Genomic DNA, 17,172 nt, shown 5'->3' on the forward strand with positions numbered 1-17,172 from the left:
TATAAAAACAAAGTCTGTAAAAAGTAAACAGAAAAAAAAAATACGGTTTGTCGAGATACGCTATCTGACGGTTATGTGCTTCTTCTTGTCTGATTTCATTTTACGATATTTTGTATTATATATCATTGACGTGGAAGTGAATTTTGCATTTATAAAAAAACTTCAGTGAAAAGAATTCAGTTGCAATATAAAGGAAAAATTAAGGAATTAAATAATAATCCTGACGAAGTATTAATAAGCGGACCTTATTTAATATGCTAACGAATTTCGAGTCTAAGTCTGCGCGTGTTAAGGGGTTGTCTTTTCATCCTAAGCGCCCATGGATTTTGACAAGCTTACACAGCGGTGTTATTCAGCTATGGGACTATCGAATGCATACTTTGCTTGAAAAATTTGATGAGCATGATGGCCCAGTTCGTAGTGTAGCATTTCATCATCAGATGCCCCTGTTTGTATCAGGAGGGGACGATTACAAAATTAAAGTATGGAATTATAAGCAAAGGCGATGCATTTTCACTCTGCTAGCTCACTTGGATTATGTTCGGACGGTTGCCTTCCATCATGAGTACCCATGGATACTTAGCGCATCTGATGACCAGACAATTCGCATCTGGAACTGGCAATCACGAAACTGCATTTGTGTTCTTACTGGACATAACCACTATGTAATGTGCGCTCAGTTCCATCCTACGGAAGATCAAATCGTATCAGCTTCCCTGGATCAAACAGTAAGAGTTTGGGACATTTCGGGGCTACGCAAGAAAAATGTGGCTCCTGGCCCCGGAGGGTTAGAAGAGCATCTCAAGGGACATCCTGGAACTACGGATCTGTTTGGGCAAGCTGATGCCGTGGTAAAACATGTTCTTGAGGGTCATGATCGCGGTGTTAACTGGGCTAATTTTCATCCGACTTTACCTCTTATTGTGTCCGGAGCGGATGATCGTTTAGTTAAGTTATGGCGGATGAATGAATACAAGGCGTGGGAAGTTGACACTTGTCGTGGCCACTATAATAATGTTTCTTGCGTACTGTTCCATCCACGGCAGGATCTAATTTTGTCCAATGGAGAGGATCGCAGCATACGTGTGTGGGATATGACCAAAAGACAATGCTTGTTTACGTTCCGTCGTGATGGAGAAAGATTCTGGATATTGACTGCGCATCCTACGCTAAACCTTTTCGCTGCTGGCCATGATGGAGGTAATATTGACTTTCGAATCGTTTTTCAAAAACCATGGTCATTGAGAATTTCTCATGTGTCTTTGCAGGTATGGTTGTATTTAAATTAGAACGAGAACGGCCAGCCTACGGTGTACATGGAAATATTTTGTATTATGTGAAGGACCGTTTCTTGCGCAAACTTGATTTCACCACAACTAAAGATACTGTTGTGATGCAATTGCGAGGTGGTGGTAAACCTCCAGTACATAGTATATCTTTTAATCCGGCATTGAATGCTGTTCTTGTATGTAGTCGCAATTTGGAAAATAGTACGTACGACTTATGCCAAATACCCAAGGATGCTGAATCTCAAAATGAAAATGACAGCAAACGTTCGTCGGGCATCACCGCAATTTGGGTAGCTCGCAATCGCTTCGCAGTGCTTGATCGAAATCAACAGCTCGTAATAAAAAACTTCAAAAACGAGGTTACTAAAAAAATTCCCACGTTTTGTGAGGAAATATTTTATGCAGGCACGGGAATGTTGCTTATTCGTGATCCCGAATATGTAACATTGTATGAAGTCCAACGTCTTGTATCAGTGGGATGCATTAAACTAGCTAAATGTCGGTATGTCGTGTGGTCTTCTGATATGTCACTCGTCGCTCTCCTCTGTAAGCATTCTGTTACTATTTGTGATCGACGTCTGCAGTATCTGTGTACAATACAAGAAAACTGTCGTGTAAAATCTGGCGCTTGGGACGATTCTGGTGTTTTCATATATACGACAAGCAATCACATCAAATACGCCATTACGAATGGTGATCATGGCATTATCCGCACTCTTGATTTGCCAATTTATTTAACGCGTGTTAAAGGCAATCAAGTATTTTGTTTAGATAGGGAATGCCGTACCCGAGTGCTTCACATTGATCCCACGGAGTACAGATTCAAATTGGCATTAATCAATCGCAAATATGATGAAGTTCTGCATATGGTGCGTAATGCACGATTGGTCGGTCAAAGTATTATAGCGTATCTACAGCAGAAAGGTTATCCTGAAGTAGCTCTTCACTTCGTGAAAGATGAAAAGACCCGATTCGGATTGGCGTTGGAATGTGGCAACATTGATATAGCCTTAGAAGCTGCAAAAGCCCTGGACGATAAAGATTGTTGGGATCGACTGGGGCAAGTGGCTCTTTTACAAGGAAATCATCAGATTGTCGAAATGTGTTATCAACGTACCAAGAACTTCGACAAGCTGAGTTTTCTTTATCTTATTACTGGCAATTTGGAAAAACTGAAGAAAATGAATAAAATTGCTGAAATTCGAAAAGATGTGTCAGCCCAATATCAAGGCGCCTTACTTTTGGGCGATGTCAAAGAGCGCGTCAACATTTTAAAAAACTGTGGACAAATGTCGCTAGCATATCTTACAGCTGCTACGCATGGCCTAGATGAACAGTCTTCAGCCTTACAAGAAATTATTACACAAGAGGGAAATGTGTTACCTGAAATTAACCCTAATGCAATCTTGCTCAACCCACCTGTTCCGATACAGCACGTTGAGAGTAACTGGCCTTTGTTAAGTATATCGAGAGGTTTCTTTGAGGGTGCTATGATAACACGTGCAGCCACTAGTGCAACTGCTCGACAAGCCTTGAATGTTAATGCTGATGGAGCTTTAGATGTTGGCGGAGGCGATGGATGGGGGGCTGATGCTGATTTAGGTATGGAAGATGACGGCAATGACGAAATGCACGACGCTATTGATACTGAGCCGGATGCTGATGGTCCAGACGATGCTATCGCCGGTTGGGATGTAGGTGATGATGATGTGGTCGTTCCGGAAGAATTGGCATCCAAAATTAAAGCATCAGCTCTGGATAATTGCTATTACGCGGCACCAAATAAAGGCATTTCGGCCGCTCAACATTGGTCTAATAATTCACCTTTAGTATTGGACCACATCAAAGCGGGATCTTTTGAATCTTCCTTTCGTCTATTGCATGATCAAATTGGCGTTATTAATTTTCAGCCTTTTAAAGCTTTATTCATGCAAAATTATACATGCGCAAGGACCAGCTTCACAGCAATTCCAAATTGTTTGCCTCTTTTTGCCCATCCTTTAAGAAATCCTACTGAGAATAACATAAAACAACAGCGTCCTGCTCTGGGTATTAAACTAAATGATTTGGTTCAACGTTTACAAACGGGATATCAACTGACAACCGCCGGCAAATTCTCGGAAGCAATTGAAAAATTTCATTTGATTTTAATAAGCATTCCTCTGTTAGTCGTTGACACTAGACAAGATATCGCGGAAGCTCAGCAATTATTAAAAATATGCTCCGAATACATTCTTGGACTAAAAATGGAAACGGCTCGAAAAAGTCTGCCCAAATCTTCATTAGAAGCACAAAAGAGATTATGCGAAATGGCCGCTTATTTCACACACTGTAAGCTTCAACCAGTGCATCAAATTCTCACATTGCGTACCGCCTTAAATATGTTTTTCAAGCTGAAAAATTACAAGACCACCGCTTCTTTCGCTCGCAGATTGTTAGAATTAGGTCCGCGCCCGGAGGTTGCACAACAAGTGCGCAAAATATTGCAAGCTTGTGAAGTTAATCTCGTCGATGAGTACCAATTACAATATGAAGAGTTTAATCCATTTAATATTTGTGGCATTAGTTATAAACCTTTATATAGAGGTAAGCAGCCCGAAATCATCTGTCCTTTTTGCTGTTCTTCGTATGATCCCCAGTTCAAAAACAAACTATGCAATGTTTGTGAAGTCAGCCAAATAGGTAAGGAATGTATAGGGCTACGCATTTCAAATTTACAGTTCCGTTAAAAGGTTTTGATATAAAGTGACGAAACTATTATATGGGCGTATACTTATATAAGCTCTGAATCATCTAAACATGCAAGTGTCGCAAGCGAGTATGCCTACATATAAAGAATAATAAAATTATAAAGTATAAAAATCCTACAGGAAGGAACATATCTTCGACTGCATTCATTTATTTGTTTTAATATCTCATTATAAACCACAAAAGGCTCTTCTCCCATCTTTTGAACAAGTTTTTTTTAAATTATATTCACAGGAATTGCACTACATAAGCTTGGTATGAATAATTCTTAAAATTCGTTAATGGGTTCGCTTGAAGATCCTTCTTCATACATAGTGATAACGTTTGCTAATTGTTTTGATAAGTTTCTCGTAATCAACCAAGCTTAGTAGAGTAGGTGGTTTGAAGGCTTCCATCTTTTCTGCCGCTTAATAATGATTGTCTTTCTTGTAATAACACATTAAGACTTGATGGAGTTTTTAATGCTTTCAACTTAGTGCCACCAATGTCTGAGCATAACTAGATTATTATTTGGCACCACTACGACTAGATAGGCGTATATTTGATTGGAAGCTCAGGAATTTCTTTGGAGTGTGGAGCATTGAGATTTTCCAAGCAATATACGCTTAACACTCCATAAGGAATGCGAGTAGCTGTAAAATATGTAGAAGAGGAAAATAGCAACCAAGAATTTCTGCGAATAAAGACAGTCTCAATTCTTCATTACCAACACTTTCTCATATTGTACGAGAAAAGAATCAATTTTTATTGACTATTAGCTGATCTTCTTCAAGAATTTAATTTACTTAACTCTCTATAACTTAAAATAAAAAACAGGACATTTTCATCTATTACGGATTCACCAGATCCTGGAAGTCTTGCGTTTTTAATCATCTACACGCATTTCCAATCTTTAATTCTTGTTTTTAATCATAAGGTACGATATTTACTTTCCATAAATTTGCACAAAAATATTATAACCAGAAACGGCAGTTGATACGCAGTCTGTTGAACGCTTATCTAGGCAGGGCTATTGAATTAAAGCGTGATCTGGTTAATATTGATCGAATGTTTAAAACTGGCACGCTAAGGATACCCCGCTATTTTTTATGATAACACTACGTGAACGCGTTAAACCTTTGCCTCGAAATAAACAAGAAGAACAACAATAAATACAAAATTTATATTTTATCTTTTACTACATTAAGGATATGATAGCATTTATTAAAAAAAAAGAGAGCAACGAATATTCGAACATGTTTGAGTTACTATATCCAGGACCATAAATAAATAACAAAAATTGTCAAAAATGCCAACGTTTCAGCTCTTAGTTCAATGTAGACGTATTTTTGAGTGGATTGCATTAATTTTGTAATCTTGTTAATCGATTAAGGAAAGCATTAAATTTCTACTTCTTAACCTAACTTCTTGTTACACAGCACTGGGCTCGTCTTAATTGGCTATCGTGCTTGGTGGCTCGCCCACTTTTGGTCGGCCAGCGTCTAATACCATTTTGTGGGTTCGTTTCTTCATTTTTGACATAGTCACTAATTTGGTCGACGTGCGATGTTCATCCTTACAACTTGCACGACATCACTAGAACTCCGCCCTTTAAAATTTTACTGTTTTGGACTAAACAGACTCTCCCGTTTTTAATATTGACTGAAGTGAGACCTCTCAATTTTTCATATTTGTATTATAACCACTAAAGTAGCGTAAATATGAAAATTAATCATTTTCTCAACAAAATTGACATAAAGTTTTGGATTGAGTTATGATTTGTGTTCATTGTTTGATCGATGTGAAAATAAAAATACCGAAAAAATAATAACCAAATTAACGTGATTTTACAACTCTGCAAGAAAAAGCAATTATCCTTATAGGAAGTTTTATGACTCTATCGAATACATAATGCAACCTTGTGATTATGCTTTACTGTTATATACCGCTTTAAGATTTTCGATTTATGAGCATCAACACAATTGAACGTGGTTTACCCTGTTGTAACAAAATAATTCAGCAGAACATCAAAATATGATAGCATAATTCGCCCTGTGGCGTCAAAATAATTAATCCGCGGTAGAGCAAAAGACAGAAAGGATTTCTTGACTTTTGTAAAAGAAAACAATTTAATTTAGACATTTATAATTTTTTTTTAGTAAACATTTGGAAATCGTAAGGTGAGAATCGATGCGTCCTAACGAAATGTCGCAATATCATTATGTGGTAACCGCTCAAAAACCCACAGCTGTGGTAGCTTGTGTTACTGGTGAGTAAAGCCAATTAAAATTCGGGATTTAAGCGTGTCGGAAAACAAATTTTGAACTTTACGTTGAATTTCGCAAAATTCTCAATAATGTCATCCGAGAAAATTTGCAATATTTTGTACTTGTAGGTAATTTTACTTCGCCAACGGACCTTAATTTGATTATTGCCCGCAATAGTCAATTGGAAATTGATTTAGTCACGCCGGAAGGCTTGCGGCCTCTTAAAGAAGTCAACATAAACGGTGTAATTGCAGTTATGAAGCATTTTCGTCCACAGGTTTTCTAGAATTTTTTAAAGCAATCGCAAATTTTTAATTCTATGATTGCGTTGCAGGATAGTAAAAAGGATTTATTGTTCATATTGACACATCGCTACAATGTCATGATCTTAGAATGTCGCATGTTAGGCGATCAAATCAGCGTCATAACCAAAGCTCATGGCAACGTTTCGCATCAGTACAGCCCACCTACGGAGGGTGGTTTCATAGCTGTCATTGATCCTAAAGCCCGGGTGATAGGCATGTGTTTGTACATGGGACTTTTTACAATTATTCCGCTTGATAAAGATACTAGCGAACTAAAGGCCACAAATTTAAGGTACCTTTCTTGAATGAGGACCAACTCACAGAATATTAGCTCGCAAAAATTGAAATTGACTAAAATTCATTTCACTTTCAGAATGGATGAATTGAATGTGTATGATGTCGAATTTTTGTACGGATGCATCAATCCTACGATAATCGTTATACACAAAGATAATGATGGTCGTCATGTCAAAACTCATGAAATTAACTTGCGCGAAAAGGAATTCACAAAAATTGCTTGGAAACAAGACAATGTTGAAACCGAAGCTACCATGTTAATACCGGTACCAACTCCTCTAGGTAAATATGTAACAAGAAAAATTGTTATTGCATATATTACAAATAATCCACTTTAGGTGGCGCCATTGTCATCGGGCGCGAGTCAATTGTTTATCATGACGGCAATAGTTACCACGCTGTTGCTCCTTCTACATTTAAGGTAATTTTTTTGCCCTATTATTTATATACATATATAGTCGAGAATTATTCTTTTTGTAAAATAGCAAAGTACCATAAATTGTTATGCGCGTGTGGACAGTAAGGGTCAACGGTATCTCTTGGGCAATATGTATGGTCAGCTGTTCATGTTATTCTTGGAAACAAATGATAACGGCAAAGGAGGCGCCTCAGTTCGGGAAATTAAAGTAGAATTATTGGGTAGGCTTATAGCATTAACTAACGAGAATGACTTTAGAAACTTGTTTTCATGTGCTGCAGGTGAAATTTCCATACCCGAATGTATAACATATTTAGATAACGGGTTTCTCTTTATTGGATCGAAACATGGAGACTCCCAATTGGTACGCTTAAGTACGACAGCTAATGAGAATGGCTCATATGTTATTCCAATGGAAAATTTCACAAATCTTGGACCCATTCTGGATCTGAGTGTGGTCGATTTGGATCGCCAAGGTCAAGGGCAAATTATAACTTGTTCTGGAAGTTTTAAAGACGGTTCACTTAGAATTATTAGGTACTATATTTTTGATTTGAGACAAGTTGACAATTCTGTAAATGATTGAATTTCCTTGATACCGCAGAATTGGTATTGGTATACAAGAGCATGCTTGTATTGATTTACCTGGAATTAAAGGAATGTGGTCTCTGAAGGTGGGAATCGATGACAGCATTTATGAAAATACTTTGGTCCTAGCTTTTGTAGGTCATACTAGAATTTTAACTTTAACAGGAGAAGAAGTCGAAGAAACAGATATACCCGGCTTCTTAAGCGATCAGCAGACTTTTCATTGCGCTAATGTGGACTTTGATCAGGTATTTTTATAATAGAATTCATGTTAATTGCTTAGCTTATTAGAAAACAATTTCCAGATTGTCCAAGTGACACCATTAACGGTGCGCTTAATTAAAAGCACGTCTAAGAATTTAGTATTTGAATGGCAGCCGCCAAAAGGTAAACGAATTGGTGTAGTATCGTGTAATTCCACGCAAATAGTAGTTGCTTCGGCTTGCGATGTTTATTATATTGAAATTGAAGATGGTAAATTGATACAACAACACCAAACGGTTTTAGAGTATGAAGTAGCTTGCTTAGACATTACACCCTTGGATGATGGAAAACCCCGTTCAGATTTTGTGGCTGCAGGCTTATGGACTGATATATCGGCAGTAATTTTAGCATTGCCAAATCTAGATGTTTATCACACGGAAAAATTAGGTGGAGAAATTATCCCTCGATCGATTTTAATGACTACTTTTGAAGGAATTCATTACTTGCTATGCGCCCTCGGTGACGGTTCCATGTTCTATTTTATACTTAATAAGGAGACGGGCATTTTGAGTGATAAAAAGAAGGTAACTTTGGGCACCCAACCGACCACTTTGCGTACATTTAAATCGTTCGCAACCACTAACGTGTTTGCATGCTCAGACAGACCCACAGTTATTTATTCGTCAAATCATAAGCTTGTCTTTTCCAATGTCAATCTAAAGGAAGTCAATCATATGTGTTCATTGAACGCCCAGGCTTACCCCGACAGTTTGGCTTTAGCAACAAAAAACTCTGTAATCTTAGGCACAATTGATGAAATACAAAAATTGCATATACGTACCGTTCCCCTGGGAGAGGGACCCAGGCGCATAGCTTATCAGGAAAGTTCCAAGACCTTTGCGGTGGCGACAGTACGCATTGATGTCCAAGGCCGAAGTGGACCGAAACCAACACGGCCAAGTGCTTCTACGCAAGCCCAGAATATCACTTATGCTTCGAATATCGTGCCGAAACCAGGTAGCGGTAATACGTCAACGACAAGTGCGGAAATCGGTCAAGAGCTAGAAATGAATAATCTCTTGATAATTGATCAAAATACTTTTGAAGTGTTGCATGCTCATCAATTTATGCCCTCAGAAAATATCATATCTCTAATGTCGGCTACCCTGGGAGAGGATCCCAACACGTACTATGTCGTTTGCACCGCTTTGGTTTACGCCGACGAACCCGAGCCAAACATTGGTCGTATCATTATATTCCATTATCATGATGGTAAACTAATTCAAGTCGCTGAAACAAAAATTGACGGCTCGTCCATTTCTCTGGTAGAATTTAATGGGAAAGTGTTGGCTGGAATTAATAGTTTTGTACGTTTGTATGAATGGACTAATGAAAAAGAATTACGCATGGAATGCAACATAAAAAACAATATAACAGTGTTATATTTAAAAGCGAAAGGTTTGTGTTTAGGTTTATTTGCAGTTATGTGATTTATTTGTAAAGTTAATTTGTATCTTAGGTGACTTTATATTGGTGGGCGATTTAATGCGTTCATTGACTTTATTACAACACAAACAGATGGAAGGTATTTTCGTGGAAATTGCTCGGGATAGCGATCCGAAATGGATGAGAGCCATAGAAATACTTGATGATGACACTTTCTTAGGTTGCGAAGATAATGGCAATTTATTTGTTTGTCAAAAAGACAGGTGAAATGATTGCAAATCTCATCCACTCTGTGGCATACTTAGTTAATCTTTTAAAAAAAATGTATAGTGCCGCCACAACCGACGACGAGCGCCAATTATTACCCGAAGTGGCCCGTTTTCATTTGGGAGATAAGGTAAACGTTTTTCGTCACGATTCCTTGGTTATGCAAAATGTTGGAGAACGCACTACACCAAATCAAGGCTGCGTTCTTTTCGGGACCGTGAACGGTGCTATTGGCATTGTAACGCAGATACCTCAAGACTTTTATGATTTTTTACACAGTCTCGAAGAAAGACTTACAAATGTCATAAAATCGGTGGGCAAAATAGATCATTCATATTATCGTAGCTTCCACACTAGTCAAAAGTTTGAACCATGTGAGGGTTTCATTGATGGTGATTTAATAGAAAGTTTTCTGGACTTAAATCGCGAAAAAATGAAAGAATGCGTTTTAGGTCTTGAGGTAATAAATTTTAATATTCCTTTAGTTTAGTGCTCAGATTCTTTTCTTATGTTTATTTCTTCAGGTTACCATGAATGGGGAAAAGAAAGATGCAGAAGTTGATGATGTTATTAAAATTGTCGAAGACCTGACGCGAATGCATTAACATTAACATTGTATTGTTTACACATTATAAGAGTTTCTTGCTGTAAGATCTACGTCTTTACACTTTTGAAATTATTTTCCTCTTTTGTTTAGAAGCCTTTTATTGTTATTGTAAAATGCCGAGATGTGCAGGAGTGCATGCAAATTCGTTTTTTCCGATAATTGTGTTTGTAATTAAAAAGGATTTTTAAAAAATAAATGAAGATAAATGATGTAATATACGCCGCGCACGCCCCTTTCTTTGCATTCGATTGGGAAATCAATGCTGAACAATAAATGTACGTAAAGGAACGGATGTGCAGGATGATCGACTTGGGTAAGTATCTTGTTTAATTCTAACAAACAAATGATAGTAGTTTGCATATATTCGGTTTTGGTTTCTAGTTTTTGACGTGTAGTAGGGATCTGCTCTCAGCAATTGTTCTAGATCTAGATATTCTTATGTTAAAAAAAAAAAATGGATCAGATCAAAACAATACTTTATACGGCATGCGCAGATATTTGCTAGCGCTTTTTACGGAATAATTCCGAGTTTTCCTATTAACACTATCGCTAGTTTAAGATATAAAATATCTTTCAACTTAATATAACGAAATTCTGTCTTTGTTCCTATGTGGTGAGAGACTGCTTTGTGAATGCGAATGGCAAAGTAAGTATGTATGCTACACAGGTTGTAGTACTTGTTATAAAATGTTATTTCAACCTAATTAGGTGTGGCTTTTTAGGATACCGATTATGATCTTGATGACGAAATTAAAGTCAATTGTTCATAATGGTATGGATGGCAATATGAGCATTGATATCGGTAAGGTGCACAGAGTCCAAAACTTGTCAACGTCGGTAAAAAGCTTTTCACATATAGTAGCAGAAGTTTAAGAGGTTTTTTCGTGGGATATTTAAAATTTACGGTTATACAAATGATGATTTTTTAATACAGTTTTATATATTTTAGATTCAACAAATATTTATTAACTAGAGAAATACCTAACAGACAACCAATAAGCCTTAGGAGCCAATTCCGGAATAGTTTTATAGCAAATTCACTTGCTTTAGTTTACCGAATTATTTGGATTTGTTGTATAAATGTATTTGGGAAAAATTGCTTTAAGGGGAACATAATTATTATGTTATGCATTAAATTGTAGCTAAAGGCTGACACAGATCAGTTTTGGCTGACAATTACGAGCAGTTTTGCGATTGGTTCGATTTCATGCAAAACACACACAATCCTTTTACATCTATCCTAAAAAGGAAACTTAAAGTTTCTCAATGAATTTCTTATTAAATAACTAGTTTGTTCAAGCTTGTAGACTTTACGAAACAGTCTACTCTTTAGGACCGCAAATAGAACCAATCGGCCACGCCCCTACAAAGTAAGTAAATCCCATTTTTTTAAAATTTTTTGAGGTTTTATTCTTATTTATCACAGGGCAAACAGGACAGAATTTTTACAATTATTTTGTACACTCCTCAAATGAAGACATACTATCTGCCTAAAAATGGTTTAATTTTAAAATGAATATGGTAGACAACGCAATTACTTTTTTCTTAATAATGGTAGCGATTTGGGTATCAAATAAAAGAACTTGGAGAGTAGAATGCGAAAAACCTAGTGACAGGTAAGCGAGATTTGGCAACGCCGAATATAACTTTCTAATTTGTTTTTTTTTTCAAGATGTTTAATTGTGTATAGATTGTATAGTTTTTTTTCCCCAATTATTTCATATAAAACCTGCTTTTGCAATTTAAAGTAAAAATGTTTACTGCAATGCTATTTTCATATAAATGCGTACATATAGTGCGCGTAATTGTACAAAACGTTACTCGCCTGAGCACAGAAAGTAGTTCTTTTCTTATATTTTCTTTCGATATTTTTAAATTTTTTTTCCGTAATTACTTACTTCGTATAACTTCTTTGTGCACTTCTAAAATTGCTTTGAATATTCGCTAAAAGCCGTTAGCTGGTTTTTCCTTTTACAAGGTTAATAAAAAAAGTACCCTGCGTTGAGAATAGAGAGAGCATAGAGTTGCTTTCAATAGATTGCAACGCTTCGATAAATGAGAAATTTCCTTGCGAAATCTTTTAACTTGGTAGAAATCCTCGCTTCGATAAATGAGAAATTTCCTCGCAAAATCTGTTAAACGAGAAATTTCTTTGCAAAATCTCATTCAGTTTCCCAGATCAGATTTGATTTTACTTTTAGAAAAACACCCACAATATTCATCATTTTTTAATTAAAACAATATTTTTATATACATTTCTTGCAAATAATTACTACTGTTTATTATCTGGCTCATTATTCGCTTAGTTCATCTTAATTAAGCATCTAAAAAAAAAACAAATATTGTTAAACCTTGTATGCTTGGATTTGGTATAGATTTTAATATAACGGTCAGAGGTGCCACAATCTTTTACTAACATCTCTAAATAGACTGATGTCTGACTTAATATTTATTATAATCATTGACGTCCATTAAAACTTGTTTATATTAGAACTAATGGGAAAGGTTTTTAGAAGTAAACGCCATTTTTTATAAAAATTAAAGAAACATCCCCCATATTGACGATGAATGAAAATATATACACTAATATTAATGTTAACGAATGAGAGAGAGGAAGGAAATACAAGAAACTCTCCATAAGCACACATGTAAAGGAAATTGAAATAAATTCAAATTAATACCAAAAAGAGATGAGGTACATATGTGAATCGAAACATTTCGCAGAAATGAAACGTGATGAGAATGCAATCATTTTTAGTGTTTTAAACGCGAATGAGTGTGCGGTTTTGTGCATAAAGACAATACCCCAGAAGATAATAATAAAAACACTAATAAAGAGCAAGGCTTGATGGGAAATTTCTTTCCTTAGTCTAATGTAACACTAAATGTATATGAATGAATGGAACAATCTTTAAACTTCGAAGGCTTAATAGGTTTTAGTAAATAAAATGTCTTGAAAAGCATCGAAGGCTTCGATTCTTATGTATACCTACGCATGGAGACTTATGAAAGTAGATTGTTATGGATATGATAGAATTCAATTTCTATGGGAAGCGATCAATAGGAGAACGTGTAAGAGCTTTCGAATCAAATTTGAGTTTTAATTGACTCAAAGTTATTGCTTATTATTATTAAAAAAAAAAAACAAAACAATGCCTAAGAAAAAGCAGTGTTCATCAAATTGCATTAAATGCTCTTAACATAGTGTCAGCAAAGTAAGAAGCCGTACCTGCTTAGGAGCGAAGATAGGATACATACTATCTCAAGTAAGTGCACATCCCAACGTAACTTTTTTTTATTGATTATGAACATATTATGTCAGGATCATGTGCTCATCTTAGTATGATTTTATGGCCATTGGCGAGATTTTGAAGGGAGGGGGAGGGGAGGGGTGATAACGGAAATGGTCAATATTTCCAATCTGCCCCAAAAGTATGTCATATACCCAAATTATATGCAGTATATTTCCCTTTGCCAGAAAATTCGCCCCAAAAATGCATCGTAAACTGAATTTTAGAGAAATTTAATCTCAGAATGAACTGTGTTGACTATGCTTTTTAGTTCCGTCCTTTTAAAGCATACTCTTATCACTACGTCAGTGAAGTATTATATTAGCCGATCGTGTGATCGGGTGATTTAGGACGCATGGTACGATGCTTATTTGCTCCTGCGTAAACACTGAATAGTTATTTCAATCTTATGAGGCCTATTTGTCGATGTTTTGGTCTTGATGACACAACCAATCACTCAGGGAAGAAATAAGGAGAAACAAATAGGGAGGCGGTGGGCGCAGCCTAGTCGATGTTTGGCAGTGGTGGGTGTTCAGTGGGAAAAGGCTTACAAACCCACTAGGCTGCCGCCACCTCGTTACATCATTCCCTTTCTTCGCTTCTTCGTTCTGGCCGTCATCGGGTTACAGTAATAGTGGGCAATCGCCGAACGATTGGTCATTCAAAACAAAAACAAAAGCTGTAATTCCAGCTGCATCCAGGGACGGACAGACAAGCTTAAATCGATTCAGAATGTAATATGAATCGATTCAGAATCATTTGCTTAGACTCAGTCCATCCGCACAATCCTAACATGGTCTTGTCCCACAAGCGGCGTTGGGAACAATAATAAGGTCTGGTTGCCACTAACTATACCTCTGCACATTAAGCTAACTTTCTATAAAAAAATTGAAGTTCACATACTTTTCTCTTCTAATTGCGTAACACGTAAGATCCTCTAATTATAATATTTAAAAAAATAATTGCCTTATACAACGTACGCATGTCAAATGCTTGCACGACTTTGAAAAGCAACGGAATATGAGAAAGCAGGAGTAGCGTAAACACAGAGAGCAGCTTAAGCGCGTAAATAATGACAAAGCCAGAGAAAGAGTGCGGCCTTCATACAAATGGCATGGTTATCATTTGTTTTGTAAGTTATGTCAGCGGATTTCAATCAGTCATCAAATGAATACCACCAGAATACCATCAACAGTAATTAAGAATTAGAAAAAAATTACTTTTTCAAAATATCCTTTCTGTTAATCGATTTGTTTTTTGGTAAATGTGTGTGTTTGTTTCGGTTTTTTTGTTCGAATGTTTCTTTTCCGTTAGGTTTCTTGTGTGAGTGAATAGGGATATTTGATGATTTCGATTTGTAATCAGCATCCAATCGTGGTTTTTCGCTCGCCGTGCATCGTTGTCGCGCTTCACGAGAAAGCTTTGCGCGCATATAAAAAGTCGCCTCCTTTAACTTTACAGCTTAATGGTTTCTATAATAAATTCTTCCAAAGAAATAAAAATAAATAATTAAACTAAATAAATAAAAAACGATTTTTAGATCGATAGCCGTAACAAAATATTGAGTAAAATTTACATCAATTTGCATTCTTTATAGAATTTCTTAAAACGTTAAAAGCGATTTTTAAATGTCAATATAATAACCCGTGTGTGTGCTATATGAAATTTATTTACAATCGACAACTAAACCTATAATTTCTCTTATGACAGATACAAGTGCCACACTTGTAGGATGTTTTTTTTAAAAATATTTTTTTGCACAATAATAATAATAATAATAATAATAATGAATTAATAAAAATATATGTGTAGTTAACGTATTTAAAATATTTGTTACATATAAATATTCATATATGTATGTATGTATGTATGTATGCATATATATACATATATACGATAGTAAATTATTTGTATAAACTCCATTACTCTTCTTTAACTCGTATGCTTTCCAACTTGGAAATTTAAAACGGATATAATATAACACAACACCGACGGCAAAACGGATACCTGACAAAAGTAAGTGGTTTCCTACACAACTCAAATAATACGTTACGATACTTGTTTTGATGAAATCATTGCAACATTTTCTAAGGTATTTCTCAAAAAATGGCATATTAAAAATCGAATAAATGCGAAGCTCTTCTAAAATGTTAACGGAAACGTTATGCGAATATACTTAGTAAACAAGTGGTTAAAACCGATATATTCAATTTAATTCCGGATGCATCGAAATTTGTTACCGATTAACGCTTTATATAAGTTCAATACTTTTTTAGCCCATCTAACATATATATATACTTTTTTTTTTTTTTTGATATGACCAATCATTCAGGGCATTCAGGGCATGCCCACTATTCGCGTAACGTGATGGCGGTTAGAAAGAAATGAGGAAAAGGAAAGAAAGAAATTTAAAGGTGTTGGCTGCAGCCTAGTGGATATGACACCAATCACTAAGCGTTAGGACTTCACCGACTTTGGCAGTTTTCTTTACATGTCGAGATTAGAACTGATTATCATAACATTTCTCATAAAAATGCTTCGAAACTATTTAGTTTCACAAAATTTATGGGTATAGCCTAATCGGCGTGGCTGTTAAGAATTGCAGAATTTCTGCTCTGCATCTCAAATACGAGCTTAAGACAGGCGTCCACAATGTCCCGATTGCTCCTATTTCAATTTCGGTAACAGGTTTCCCCCTAAAATTTGAAAAAATCAAAGACGATTAGGCTCTATCCAGAATCATAGTCTTGGTTTGAAAGGATCAACTCCGTCTTCTTATACCAGCGTAATTGTTAAGTCAATAAAATTTATCACAGGGACGACATTCGCTTGGTATAAAGATATTTAAACATTATCAAAGGGAGGACTCTCTCGCAGTGGTTTAGCCAAGCAAATTGAATGGAATGTGAGCACTCACATCATTTAATCAAATTTTTGCTGTAAATTTGTTGTTGACCACGGGATTTGCTTAGCGTGATGGTAGCTATGCTGAAATATTCAGACAAAAATTCAATGAAACTCCTCTATGGAAAGAGGCAAGTTTCTGTTGCCGTGCGTCGGTATTATCGGAGTTCATAAAAGAATATTTCCTTCACTTTCCATCACATTTTTGAAAAGTTATTGACTTCGGTATTATGCAAACGCTCTGCGAAAGAATCTACGTAATTCGAATCTCTACGCCTTCCCCTTATAAAAACTGGGTGAAGATCGATTTGTGCTTTCTAAGAATTATAATGAATTACTCACTATACATTACAGTAAAGTGGGCAAAAATTTCACCTTGTTTGATCGTTATTTTTTTACATGGAAAAGTGCTAAGATATTTTATAATCGAAATTTGTAACATTTTTTATATCTTGCACTACTCATAATACAAGGACGCATTATGTTTGTGCGGATGTATGCGATAACTAGAAGGATTTGAGATACACTCACTTTTTACTGTTTAAACTTGTCTGTCCCTCTGT

At 36.0% G+C, this 17,172-nt stretch overlaps 3 protein-coding genes across 4 annotated transcripts in view; all 3 read left to right on the plus strand.

Annotated features, from left to right (window-relative positions):
* Nucleotides 1-60: 60 nt before the first annotated feature.
* On the plus strand, nt 61-4,862 carry LOC119641762 (coatomer subunit alpha). Its single transcript, XM_038040598.1, has 2 exons — nt 61-1,200; nt 1,269-4,862. Exons 1-2 carry the CDS (start codon nt 255-257, stop codon nt 4,016-4,018), a joined length of 3,696 nt encoding a protein of 1,231 aa, XP_037896526.1. The 5' UTR covers nt 61-254; the 3' UTR covers nt 4,019-4,862.
* Nucleotides 4,863-6,070: 1,208 nt separating this feature from the next.
* LOC119641763 (DNA damage-binding protein 1) lies at nt 6,071-10,633 on the plus strand. Its single transcript, XM_038040599.1, has 12 exons — nt 6,071-6,285; nt 6,412-6,560; nt 6,618-6,880; nt 6,962-7,167; nt 7,224-7,306; nt 7,371-7,524; nt 7,585-7,840; nt 7,908-8,139; nt 8,197-9,553; nt 9,615-9,804; nt 9,872-10,268; nt 10,333-10,633. The coding sequence occupies exons 1-12, from the start codon at nt 6,207-6,209 to the stop codon at nt 10,411-10,413; spliced, it is 3,447 nt and encodes a 1,148-aa protein (XP_037896527.1). The 5' UTR covers nt 6,071-6,206; the 3' UTR covers nt 10,414-10,633.
* A 57-nt stretch (nt 10,634-10,690) lies between these two features.
* LOC119641748 (protein single-minded) overlaps nt 10,691-17,172 on the plus strand; it is a 46,954-nt gene continuing 40,472 nt past the window's right edge. Inside the window, exons 1-3 of one of the 2 annotated variants that reach the window (XM_038040582.1) lie at nt 10,691-10,728; nt 10,797-11,061; nt 11,138-11,217. In XM_038040582.1, the coding sequence (XP_037896510.1) occupies nt 11,048-11,061; nt 11,138-11,217 (94 nt within the window). In that variant the 5' untranslated portion in view covers nt 10,691-10,728; nt 10,797-11,047. Of the gene's footprint in view, nt 10,729-10,796; nt 11,062-11,137; nt 11,218-15,580; nt 15,722-17,172 lie in introns of those variants that run through there. The other variant, XM_038040584.1, reaches the window with a different exon arrangement.

Source organism: Glossina fuscipes, unplaced genomic scaffold (genome assembly GCF_014805625.2).
Source record: "Glossina fuscipes isolate IAEA_lab_2018 unplaced genomic scaffold, Yale_Gfus_2 174, whole genome shotgun sequence".
Lineage (NCBI taxonomy): Eukaryota > Metazoa > Arthropoda > Insecta > Diptera > Glossinidae > Glossina > Glossina fuscipes.